At 47.6% G+C, this 13,592-nt stretch overlaps 1 protein-coding gene across 1 annotated transcript; it reads right to left on the bottom strand.

Annotated features, from left to right (window-relative positions):
* Window positions 1–11,602: 11,602 nt before the first annotated feature.
* On the bottom strand, window positions 11,603–12,871 carry LOC119322304 (wall-associated receptor kinase 3-like). Its single transcript, XM_037595796.1, has one exon. It carries the CDS (start codon window positions 12,809–12,811, stop codon window positions 11,603–11,605), a length of 1,209 nt encoding a protein of 402 aa, XP_037451693.1. The 5' UTR covers window positions 12,812–12,871.
* Between the last annotated feature and the right edge of the window lie 721 nt (window positions 12,872–13,592).

The following is a 13,592-nucleotide window of genomic DNA, read 5'->3' as shown; positions in this document are numbered from 1 at the left end:
AATTTTTGCATACAAATCTAAAGATTGCCGAAAGTTTAAATTACATAGTTTCATCACAATGATCAATAGTTTACAACCAAATAAAAATATCATAATTTGCAAACTAAATGAATTTTAAATTGTTACAAATACATTAAAAAAATACGGTTAAACATATGTCTCACCATCCGGAAGCGGCGCCGGAAAATTTTGGGATTGAAGAGTGGGGACGTGCACTGAAAGTAATCGGTGAAGAATATATAATGGCCGCTCTCTCTGTTGCGATTCAACACCGCAGCATGGCTCGGGATCGAGCCCCTAAACCTCGGCCGCTGCCTAGCAATGCAGTCACTGACGACCATAGTCGCAACCACAAAATCCTCATCGACCAATGATGAATCTTCGGATGAACACATGAAGTTATTGAAAAAGAAATCATCCCCATTATCCATGGTACCTTGTGGGCAAAGCGTCAAACACCTTAGAGCATCTCCAGCCGTTGGCCCTCCAGGGGGCGCCTAAAAACGCCGTCTGGGGGCGAGCCGGCGCAAAAAAACGGCCCGGGGGCGAGTTACCCCCCAGTTGCCGTCCCAGGGCCGCCCCCAGGCGCGTCTAATTTTTCCAAAAAAAAAAACGTTTGGCGAAGTTCGGTTAAACATGGCTAAATTTGGACAAACTTTGGCATATATATTACATGTTCGACGCGTTTACATAGTATAACTAAAAAAAGAAATCGCTAAACGCGGAGTAGTCGCCGTCGTCGCCGCCGTCCTCGCCGCCGTCGGCGGCGGCCTTCTCCTCCTTGACGCGGCCATCCCGACTGCACCCCTTCCCGACGTGGCCATGGCGAACAGGTGCCGGCGGCACGTCTTCGTCGTTGTCGTCGATGTAGACAACTCCTCCTTCTTCGCGGCCCCGACGACGCTGACTTGGCGCTCCCTCTCTATCCCAAGGAAGTCCTCGCGCGCCCATTTCAGGGCCGCATCATCGTCGAGCGCCACCTCGCCGGGCTCCGTCTTCACGGCAGGGAGCCCCGGCTCCGTTTTCACCGTCGCGAGCCCGGGCTCCATCTTCGGCTTGACGAACTGCGGAGGAGCCGACGAGGGGGCGCGCCGGCCGCCTTCGTTGATGATGATACTGGCGCTGCGAGTGCGCCGGCCGAGCGGCATCTCCGCCGCGGGCTCGGTCTTGACGCCGAGCAGCGCCAGAGAGCCGGAGGAGTGGGAAGAAAATCGCGACGAGGAGGAGGAAGATGACGAAGAGACGAACCTCCTGGGCAGCCATTGCCCGGCGCGTCGGCGACGGGCCGGGGCCGGGGCCGCCGGGGAAGGGTACGTCAGTGGCGTCTCGTTCCCTCCCTCAAGGGGTGCCAGCATGTCACCGAGCGTGCGGCCGGGGACGCCCCACCAAACGCGGCGGCCCTCACTGTTCTGTCTGCCGCCCACCACCGGCGCCCCGTTGGTGGACGCTAGTCTTTGCTCTTGAGGGCGCTCGAAGTACGCCGCCCATGCCGAGTGGTTGTCGGTGGCGTACTGGGGGAGGGCGCGCTGCTCATCGGTGAGGGAGGCGCGCGCAAGCTCGACCTCATCGGTAAAGTAGGCGGTCCGCGCCGCGGCGTAGGGCAACGGCGGAACGGGCACTCCCCCGTTGCTGAGCCTCCACCCCAACTGCCCGGCGCGCATGTCCGGCGGCGCCGCAATGTTGGCCTCGAACAGGAGCCACGACTCCTGTTCGCGGAGGGAGCGGCGGCCGAAGACGTTGGCCACCACCTCATTCGCCGGGGAATTGTTCAGCCATTGGGGGAGGGAGGGCTCGGAGGAGGCGCACGGGGGAGGGAGAGGGAAAGGGAGGGCTCGACGGCGGCGGTGCACGACAGCGGTATGGGGAGAGGGCTCGGCGGCGATGGCTGGTGTGGGCGGAGGCGAGGGAGGGCGCCGACTTATATAGTCGCACCCGTATGTACGCGTGGCGGGAGGGGAGGCGACGCCGCGCCGCCCGTGAGGAATCAATGGCAAGGCTGACCGTCGGCGGCAGCGCGACAGCCTTGGGATTGATTCCTGCGGGAACCGAGGCGATGAGGGCGACGAAGCGCCCGTCTCGCTGACTAGGCGGGCCCACGTTTGCTTCGCGCCAAAACCACTCGCCCCGGCGCTCCCGGGCGCCTCCCAGCGCGCCGGGTTCGGCCTGGGTCCGCCGACGCTGATTTCGGCCCAGACCGGCGAAAATCGGGCTCCTGGGGGCGTGACTGGGCCGTTTTTTTGGCGCCGGCGCGAAAAAAGCGCCTGGGGAGGCCATTCTGGGGGCGCGGCTGGAGATGCTCTTACGAGTGTGGTGGAGAAGTCGGCCGGTGAAGAGCCTCGTGTCATTCCCCCGTACAGGTAACAAGCATGTTGAAGTGGAGGTGGCCATGGAGCTGGGCCGATAGGCTTGGATCTAGGCCGATGGCGGCAGAGGCAAGGGGGTGGCATGGCCGTAGAGGTGCTACAACGGCGTCAAAAAGAGGCCACCAACACCGGCAAGAGCGGGCATCCGATGTGGCGTGGAGGTGGTGGAAGTGTGTGGATGCGGGGTGGCGGCCTCGGCGGTGTCCAACCGACTGGAAGTGGGCGGCGACATCGATGGCGGCATGGCCGGAGGTGTTGGGTGTGGGGGAAGGGGATAATGGGCGTTGCGCCACCGATGGGTGGGCCAAGGGGAGGACAAGGCGAGCGTCGCGTGCGTTCGCGCAGACGCAAACCCGGCCCAAATTTGCATCGAAAATGGGTCGGGGCGGATGGAAAATGGACGGCCCCCCATTTTGCGTGGGTGCCTTGGGCCGCAGTTTCTGCCTGTTTCAACCCTAAAGAACGTGTGCGGACAAAATGTGTCGGCGCGTTGGAGTTGCCCTAATCCAACTAAATGCTTTGATTGGTCACCGAACACTAAATTTGGTATGTGTATTTTCTCATTCAAAATGTAGAACATAAAATAAGAGTCATGCCAATGTTAGGTGAAAATGGGTATGAATAAAACCATAATAATTTTGTAGGCACGTTCGTCAATTTGGCCTTTGACATTGCGCATACAAAGCTATTTTGTTGTGTGCTATGACATTTCGATATTTTAAGAAGTTTCTATTAAAAAAAGGCTGAGTCATTCACGTGATCAATATGTAAACCATTTGGATATAATTAACAAATATGAAAATGTCAATACAAATATATATACTCCATCCGTTCCTAAATATAAGTCCTTTTAGAAATTCCAATATGGACTACATACGAAGCAAAACGAGTGAATCTACACTCTAAATTACGTCTATATACATTTGTATGTAGTTCGTATTGAAGTTTCTAAAAAATATTAACATTTAGAAACGGAGGGAGTAACTAATTTGAAAATAACACTATACACCTACTCAAATTGTATTTACATCTGGAATTTTTTTATCGTTTGTTTAATTTCATATAGACTCATGTAAACTACCATCTGAGATGGCTTAATAGGAGTCAAAACAAAAAGAAGCATTGAAACCTTAAACTATAAAAATTGATGTGAATAAACCCCAACAAAGTTGGTTTTGTAGGAGGTTTTGCATATATGGTTGTCGAACATGCCACTTACCAAGTTGTTTTGCCATGTGTTATCGCATTTCAATGTACGTTTTAAAGGAGTTTATATAAGATGAGGTCATCATATCATCTTCCTCTATTTTCTCACTACTGTTTTCTCACTACTGTTTTCTCACTACTGCTGAACAGTGGCTGGCAAGGCGTCCGCCATTGGTATTTGGCAAGATTACTAGTGGCAGGTGCAAATACATGCGCGCTACTGTTATGCTTTCACCTATAAGCCGTTCTGTAGTAGTGTCTCCTAGTGCCAAAAAAAAAACTCTCCATTATTTGTACCGGCTTTCATTCTTCAAGGCACGAATTGGCACAAAACATAATGATATCTAAACAAAGTGTAGGGAGACTGAAGTAGAACAAGAACAATAGTCACATGCTAACACTTTAACATTTGTTTTTCATGCCAATGAGCTTTTGTAGCAATCAGTGTCCATGTGACCACGTTGACCACAGAAATGACATCAAGAAGGAAGACTATGGTATACATAGATGTGTCATCTAGTCTAGCCAGCGGCATCAGGCAGAGCACACGGACACACCTACGAGAGAGGCCACGAGGGTGTGGGCAAGTACTCCTACTTGGTTGGTAAGTGTGTGGGTCGCTTTAGGTATGGAGGACAAAGGGCGTGCTTGGCATTCCACAAGTAGCAAAGGATTGTGCTGAGGCGAGTGTAGCAGTCTGGCGGCGGTGTGGTCAGGGGTGGGGCTTTTGTGCAGCGGCAGGAGGTCGCGGGCTGGTAAGTGGAGGCGGTGGTAGTTTGCTGGCAAGACTGCTAGTGTTGAACCGGAGAGTATGGCGACTGATGACAACTTGATATCCACACAAGAGAGCATGTGACGAGTTTTTTGTTCAATGATGGACGAGCATGACAGTTCTCAGGTCAGAAGCTTCGGTCACACATGTGAGTAAGTTTCTTAAAGTAAATATCCAGATGATATAATAGGTATGACTGTAAAAGTTTAAAGGGTTTGTTTTCGAAAATGTTGCTTGGAGCCATGGTGCAGCTGTGCGATAGCGGAAAACGTCTTACCTCTCTCGAGGGACGTGGTTCACGTTGTATGGAGAGGGGGACGCGGCCCCAACGATCGGTACAGGAGGGCGATCAGAAGATCGTTACAGAGAGGGAATCTCGGATGAGATTACTTGGAGAAGGAGGAAGGAGATAGAGATGGTTACGATTGTAATATGTTTAAACTAACAACCAAGATCTATCTCTATCCCTAGTACCAGCCGAACACCTTCTGGATTGTGATGTAACGTTGTCTAACACCCTCCCTTAATCACAACTTCATCAAGTTGAGATTATGCTTGAAATCTTCAAAGCTTCTTGTAGGCAAGGGCTTTGTGAATCCATCTGCAAGTTGATCTCTGGAATGCACAAAGCGAATGTCAAGTTGTTTCTGAGCAACTCTTTCTCTGACAAAGTGAAAATCAATCTCTATGTGCTTTGTCCTGGCATGAAACACCGGATTTGCAGAGAGATATGTAGCACCAAGATTGTCACACCATAAGCAGGGAGCTTGCTTACTTTGTACACCAAGTTCCTTTAACATAGACTGAACCCATATTATTTCAGCTGTAGCGTTAGCCAATGCCTTGTACTCTGCCTCTGTACTAGACCTGGACACGGTGGCCTGTTTACGTGCACACCATGATATCAAATTTGGTCCAAAAAACACTGCAAAGCCACCAGTGGAGCGTCTGTCATCAAGACAGCCTGCCCAATCTGAGTCAGAGAATGCACTGACAAGAGTAAAAGGTGATTTGCTATAGTTCAGTCCCAAGTTCAAAGTATGCTTCACATACCGGACTATACGTTTTGCAGCTGTCAAATGAACATTGGTAGGTGCATGAAGAAACTGACAGACTTTGTTAACAGCAAAAGACAGATCCGGTCTGGTAAGTGTAAGGTACTGAAGAGCTCCTACCAAACTCCTGTATTTTGTGCTGTCCTCTTGACTCAAAAGCTCACCTTCTGCAAGAGATAGTTTTTCTGAACTAGACAATGGAGTGAGGCAAGGCTTGCATCCCTGTAACCCAGCCTTCTTAACCAAATCAGTGGCATATTTTTCTTGAGAGAGCAGAAGTCCATCTTTGTGCTTCTTCACCTCAATCCCAAGAAAATAGTGCAAGTCACCAAGGTCTTTTAGAGCAAATTTTGCACTTAGATCCTTAAGAAGTCCTCTGATAGCTTCATCAGATGAGCTGGTTACAATAATATCATCAACATATATGAGAACAAATATGCATGTGTTGGACTTGTTGTAGATGAACAATGATGTGTCAGATTTAGAGGGAATAAAACCAAGTGCTTGCATTTTGTGACAGAGACGAGCATACCATGCCCTTGGAGCCTGTTTCAACCCATATAGTGCCTTATCAAGCTTGCATACATATGAAGGAGCATTCTTACTCTCAAACCCAGGAGGTTGTTTCATGTACACTTCCTCTTCCAGAACACCATGGAGAAACGCGTTCTGAACATCAAGCTGTCTGAGACTCCATCCTCTGGAAACAACAATAGATAGGACAAGACGAATGGTGGCAGCCTTTACCACCGGACTAAATGTGTCCTCATAGTCTATACCATATCTCTGTTTAAAACCTTTTGCTACTAGCCTAGCCTTATAACGATCAATAGTTCCATCAGCTTTTCTTTTAATCCTGAAAACCCACTTGCAATCAATTAAATTTTTACCTTGCTGTGGGGGAACCAAATGCCATGTTTTGTTTTTCTTCAATGCCATATACTCTTCATTCATGGCTTTCTTCCACCTATCATCGCACAACGCTGCTTCAAGGGTGTTAGGTTCATCTGGTTCACCTGTGGAACAGACCATACCATACTTGGACATATGCTTGTAGTTGATAGGTTGAATTTTTCCTTGTTGAAGACGTGTGCGACGTGGCTGCTGAGCACTCATATCTGCTGCCACAGAGGATCCTATAGTCCCCAAATCATTGGCTGGACCAGAACCCAATGAGGATTCGGCAGCAGTAGCAGCAGCGCCACCCAGCAGCGTTGGATTTTCTGTGGTTGAAATACGAGGCGGAACACCTGAAGCAGCCACAGAAGATCCCGCAGCTCCCATATCCACTTGAGTTTCTGCGCCGGTCGGATCTGCGCCTGGATCCGCGCGGTTTTCCGCACCAGGGGCCGCGCCAGAGGCGGTCGGACCCGTGCCAGGCCCCGCGCCCTCGCTTGACCACGTACCTGTGCACCTCTTGTACGTCACCGGTTGGATGGAGTAGCGCGCAGCGCCTGGGCCATCTGGAGCTGGCCAAGTGGAGGACATCGATTGGCGCGGAGCAGGGAAGCCGGCGCAGCCAGCGGACGAGGCCCGCGTGTCACTGATGGGACCGGCACTGCGGGAATCAGGGGAGACCGCATGCTCGCCTGTGCCTGCGTTGGGCTCCGATCCCGGAGCTGATCTGATTCGCTGCTCCTGGGCGGATCCCGAGGAGAATCTGTCTCCTCTGGTGGGACACATAAGATATGGTCCATCTGAATTTTTTTCAGCAGCAATTTCTTCACGAATTTCTCCTGTATCATCAACACAAAGCTCATGCAGATCATTAGATGAGTTAGTCACTAATTGATCATCAATATTTTGCCCCCCTTGATCAAAACTAGTGAGATGGGAAGGTAAAAGGAGGATTTCTTTGCAGCGCCAGCATTGGGGTGAAGGTCAGCAAATGGGAATTTGGTTTCATCAAAGACGACGTCACGTGAGATGTAAACGCGACCAGTGGAGACATCTAGACATTTGACACCTTTATGTTGGGCGCTATATCCTAGGAAGACTCACTGTTTTGATCGAAACATGAGTTTGCGATTGTTGTAGGGACGGAGATTTGGCCAACATGCACACCCAAACACGCGAAGAGACTTGTAGTCTGGTTTTGTGTGAAGGAGGCGTTCTACCGGAGTTTCATTATGAATGACACGACTGAGTAGCATGTTGATAATGTGGACGGCAGTGAGGAATGCTTCATCCCAAAATTTGAGAGGCATGGAGGCTCCTGCCAAAAGAGCAAGGCCGACCTCTACGATGTGTCTATGCTTGCGTTCAGCTGAGCCGTTTTGTTGGTGAGCGTGTGGACATGATACGTGATGAGAGATACCAAGATTTTGGAAGAAGGAGTTCAACTTTTTGTACTCCCCTCCCCAGTCTGATTGGACATCAATTATTTTGCTATCAAACTTGCGTTCAACAAGAGCTTGGAAGTTTTGGAAAACTTGAAACGCATCTGATCTTCGTTTGAGAAGATAGATCCAAGAGAATTTACTGTAGTCATCAATAAAACTAACATAATATGTATGTCTACCAACAGAGTGTGGGGCTGGACCCCAAACATCAGAAAAAATAAGTTGGAGAGGTTTGGTAGAAACACTAGTAGAAACAGGGTATGGTAATTGATGACTTTTTGCTCGTTGACATGAATCACAAATTGTTTCAACACGACGCTCACCAACAAACGGGAGCTTATTTTTCCTAAGCAACTTGTCAACTAAAGGAAAGGAGGCATGTCCTAAACGATCGTGTCATCGTGTGGACGTAAGCTTGATAACACCACAAGCTTGTTTATTGAATCTTCTAAACTCTGGAATCAACAGATAGAGCCCTCGAACACATCTACCTCGATAGAGTATTTCCCTCGTTGCCTGATCCTTGATCAAAAAGAAATAAGGGTGAAACTCGAGAAAAACATGATTATCGATGGCAATTCGATGAGCAGACAGAAGATTTTTATGTGCACTAGGGACATGCAAATTTTTTCTAAGATGTAGTTTACGTCTAGGGGTACGAAATATTGAGTGACCAACATGACATATACTCATACCTTCTCCGCTAGCAGTGTGTATTTGATCCTTGCCGCGGTATTTTTCGTGCATGGTCACCTTCTCGAGTTCATTGGTGATGTGGTTCATGGCCCCACTGTCGACGTACCAATTTGTGTCGACGCCGTAGGACCCATCAGCCGCCACAGCAACCTTGTCATCGTCCTGGGAATCATCATCATCCTCATCATACCTGTACCAGCAATCCTTTGCTGTGTGGCCAGGTTTCCCGCAGATTTGGCATCGGGGAGTGTCGGGGCGCGTTCTGTTGCCGTTGCCACGACCGCGACGGCCGCGGCCTCTGCCGTCCGCGCGCTGAGGAGAAGAGCCGCGGTCACTGCCGCCGCTACCACCAGACCGTCCTTTGTTGCGAGGAGGGCCACGTGAACGGGAGCCGCCACCCCGCCCACGCGACGCTATGTTGGCGGAAGATTTGAAACCGCCGCCGCCGGACCCGTGGTAATGGGCCACGCGCTGGTCGAAGTTGGAGAGCATGGCGTAGAGTTCGTCGAGTGTGACGGGGGTCACACGAGCGTCGAGAGCAGACACCAGAGGCTGGTAATCGGCGTCTAGCCCGTGGATGATGTAGGAGACTAGTTCGTCATCCTAGATGGCCTTGCCCGCCGCGGCTAGTTCATCTGCAAAACCTCGCATGGCAGCAAAGTAAGAGGCAACCGAGAGATTACCCTTCTGCGCGTTGATGAGGGAGGTGCGGATGTTGTTGATGCGGCTCGCCGAGTTCGACGAGAACATGGCAGCGAGCGTCGTCCAGAGCGCGCTCGCCGTGGTGACCGTGGTCGCCATCACCAGAACCTCCTTTGTGAGGTTGGCCAGCAGGAAGCCAAGGACCTGCTGGTCCTCCCGGACCCAGAGAGGGTGGAGAGGGTTGGGTGATGAAGTCTCCTTGCCTTCTTTGGTGGTGATGAGGAGCTTCGCTGGCTCCGGTGTGGTGCCGTCGACGTAGCCGTAGACGCCGGCGCCACGCAGTTGGGGGGTGATCTGCGTTCGCCATAGCACGTAGTTCGTGCGGGACAGCTTCTCCGTGACCTGACTATTGAGGTTTGAGGAGAAGGCACCGGAGGCGGAGGAGGAAGACATGGCTAGGCTTAGATGGATTCGACAGAAGCTTCAGATGGGAAAAGGAAGGCTCTGACTACCATGTGCGATAGCGGAAAACGTTTTACCTCTCTCGAGGGACGTGGTTCACGTTATATGGAGAGGGGGACGCGACCCCAACGATCGGTACAGGAGGGCGATCAGAAGATCGTTACAGAGAGGGAATCTCGGATGAGATTACTTGGAGAAGGAGGAAGGAGATAGAGTTGTAATATGTTTAAACTAACAACCAAGATCTATCTCTATCCCTAGTACCAGCCGAACACCTTCTCCTGGATCGTGATGTAACGTTGTCTAACAGCAGCCACACCTACACTCCACGTCGTACATATTTTGACACCACCAACCGGGATATGAGTCCATAGTTTCTAATAAAGCCTACTGCATGTTGATTGGATAGGCTATAAAATAAAAACCCTGCATCCATGGACACAATCCATGTCTCCATGCAACTAGGTCAGCTCACAATTTTTTATTCGTATCGTTCTGTGTGACTAGACTAGCCCACCTCTTAGGCTCTTACATGCATTCAAGTGCATTTTCATCTGCTTATTGTTTTGTTGATTGTCTTTTGAAGTTTGTTTTTTATTCAACAAAGATATTTTAGATCATTGTTTTCTTCTTCTTCATTCTCAAAAAAAGAAGAAGATTCTTTCTCAAAAGAAGAAGAGGAAGAAAATTCTTGTTCTTCAACGAGCTCACGATTTTAGACAATTCTAGAGTACTTTTGTTCTAGAAAATAAGAAAATAAAAGTCAAGGCTTTCCGGTCTGCAAAATGTGGCGTGTGGTGTCAGTCTAAGTTTTTTATTATTTCACTTCATTTTTTTAGAAGATCTATGTCACTTCATACATATTAGATATTAAAAAGGGCTTCATACGTATGTCCTTCCAATGTTTTTTCTTTTCTTTTTCTTATGTGAACAGTAGTCATTCCCTAGTTTGTGCAAAATGTCGATCCATAACCATATGAGACAATACTAGATATAAAAAACAGATTGCTTATTGCTACATTACATAGGGTCGTGTGCCAACCCATCCCGTTAAAAAAAGGCAAGCCTACAAGCAAGCTGGCCAAGAGAAGGATTAGGATAGACTGAGAAATTTGAATGTTAAACAGGCCTGAATCCACAAGGGGAGCTGTCCTAGATCGAACGGCACTGAGGACAGGTTCGGATGAACCATGGTCCTAAATCTCTCCTCTTCTTTGTTTTTCGTGGGGTTTACTAACTATTCTCTTTTTTCTGGTTAACTTGTGTTACCGTTCTGCATAATAGATAGGTGTCATCTGTTCCAATACAAATTCTTTTGTGTTACCGTTTTGCACAGTCTATTTTCATTTTTTTATTCTTGTTTGTTTCTCAGCCATAAGAAGTCCTATTTTAGTCATGGAGTACAACATAGACGCCCACCACCACCATGCACAGATGTTAATAACATAAGATTGTCCTAATACCAATAATTAGCTCCAACCAAACGTGTGATGAAACAAGTTGAATGTTTAGTGTTCGCATAACTATGCACCCTTTCTTATCAGAACTGAAGCCATTTATTTGAACTTCAAGGTGAGCTGATTCGGGCCGCACGAGTAGACTGGAAACTCATGCTACACATCTATAAATTATATTTCCCCTTAAAGCGTGTTTTTCTGTTTTAAAGATATATGGATTTCTCATGTTTCAAATGGATTTTTCCTAAATTGTTTTGTTATTCCAGTGAATGAAATGAGGCTTTACTCAGGAGGCACTCCATGAAGCCAATGACCATGCAAATTTTATATTCTTAAACTAGAGCTAGTATCTTATAGTATAAAGAAAAACTATCAAGTATTGTTTAGTTACATGAGGTATAAAAAGCCTCCATGCTAAACAAATCGACTAGAATGAACTCCAAAACAGACCTCGAGTTTACTGTAAATGCAAGAAAATAAAATAAAATAAATAGCTAAAAAAACTATGCTAATTTTTTTTAAAAAATTAGGAGCATATTCTGATTAAGGTAACCAAGTGCACATAATCTCTGAAAGATAATTGCACTCAATTCTTGTGTAAGCGGAACTACCGTGGATATCTTGCAGATAACATATACTCTTCTTCCATACTATATTGTCTGCTAGTCAAGCCCTCTTTGATTCTTTCATCTCTATGTAACGGAGAATCTACTACAGTATTAACATTCCCCTTAAATCCCTTCGATGATTGAGCGACTTGCAATCTCAATTCCACTTCTCTCATGGTTGGTCGTTCCCTCCTCCTTAATTTTACACATGCTACTGCAATTCCAGCGATTTCTTCAATTAGGCTACCACCCTCATTCATAACTTGTGGATCTAATATTAGTGACAAATTGCCTTCTGCAAATAAGGTAGCAAAATGTTCCACAAGGATATTGTCTTCGCTAGCCATATAGTCAAATGGCTTCTTTCTGGTCATCAGTTCTATAAGCATAGCACCAAAGCTATAAACATCACTTTTTGCTGTGAGGCGCCCTGTGTGCAAATACACTGGATCTAGATATCCTAGTGTGCCTTGCACCATTGTTGTTAGCCCTGATTTGTCCAATGGAATGTATCTTGAAGCTCCAAAGTCTGCTATCTTTGTTGTTAGGGTATCATCCAGAAGTATGTTAGCAGGCTTGATATCTCCATGGATGATTGGTATTAGAGTTACTGAGTGAAGATAGGCTAGAGATCTGGCCGTTTCTGTTGCTATTCGTAGTCTGTCATCCCATGATAATGATATCGGTCCTTCAACATGAAGATGATCACGAAGAGTTCCATTGGATACGAACTCGTATACTAATAGTGGGACTTCCGTGTCAAAGCAACAACCATATAGTTTGACCACATTCTTGTGGTTAATTTGTGATAGGATAGCAGCCTCGTTAATAAACTCATCAATCTCCCTTTGAGATACCACCTTTGGTTTTTTAATAGCTACAACATGGAGGTCTGACAAAATCCCTTTATACACGGTGCCATGCCCACCACTACCAATTTCATGACCATGATCAAAATTGTTTGTTGCCTTCTCTAGCTCTTGCAAGGTCATGATCATTTTCTCTGAAACATCAGCTCTTTGAGATGCCAATTGTCGCAGCAATTGTCCACGGTTTCGCTTGAAGTACTTCCCTTCCAACATTTGGGCCCTCCGACGCTTAAATTTGTTGAAAACAAGGAATGCAATGAGAGCCAAAAGTACAAGGCCCGTCCCAGAAGCAACTCCAATAATGATGCTCTTCCAGCTGGAAAAGATAAGCACTGTCATTTATTTTCTACCATATGTGTATAGATACTATGGTAGATATGAGTATATATAGATAGAGAAACTGATACATTTTTGTGATAAATCTAACAATAAAATTTCAAATGACAAAATGAATAGGTACCGCTTGTCTTGACGACGCAGCACGCAGGGGGGCATCCCCATCGGCGTTGGGGCCGGGCTCGTCTCATCACCCATTGCTGCTGGTCGTCCAGCGAAAGTGAGCAGCGGCATGAGTAGTAGTGTGTAAGACAATAGGCTTTGGGGGGAACCGGCGCAACCCTCTAGGGGTGGCCTATCACATATATATATATATATAATGAGGTGGTATACAACGTTACAATATACACATGTAGATACAGTCTAACACCCTCCCTCAATCTTAGCCACTTTCTAATGAATCTAGAAGGGTAAGATTGCGCCTGCAAGTCTCAAACTGTGGCAAAGGCAATGGCTTGGTGAAGATGTCAGCAAGTTGATCCTTGGAAGAAATAAACTTGATCTGTAGTTGCTTCTGAGAGACACGTTCACGCACAAAGTGATAGTCAACTTCAATGTGTTTCGTTCGGGCATGGAATACCGGATTTGCAGAAAGGTATGTAGCACCGATGTTATCACACCAAAGAACAGGAGGCTGTGATTGGGGTATACTTAACTCCTGAAGCAAGGACTGTACCCAGATAATCTCTGATGTGGCATTAGCCACAGCCTTATACTCAGCCTCAGTACTGCTACGCGAGATAATAGCCTGTTTCCAAGCACTCCAAGCAATCAGGTTAGAGCC

The sequence above is a fragment of the Triticum dicoccoides genome, chromosome 6B (genome assembly GCF_002162155.2).
Source record: "Triticum dicoccoides isolate Atlit2015 ecotype Zavitan chromosome 6B, WEW_v2.0, whole genome shotgun sequence".
In the NCBI taxonomy this organism is placed as follows: Eukaryota; Viridiplantae; Streptophyta; class Magnoliopsida; order Poales; family Poaceae; genus Triticum; species Triticum dicoccoides.
This window is presented reverse-complemented; position numbering and strand designations above follow the sequence as displayed.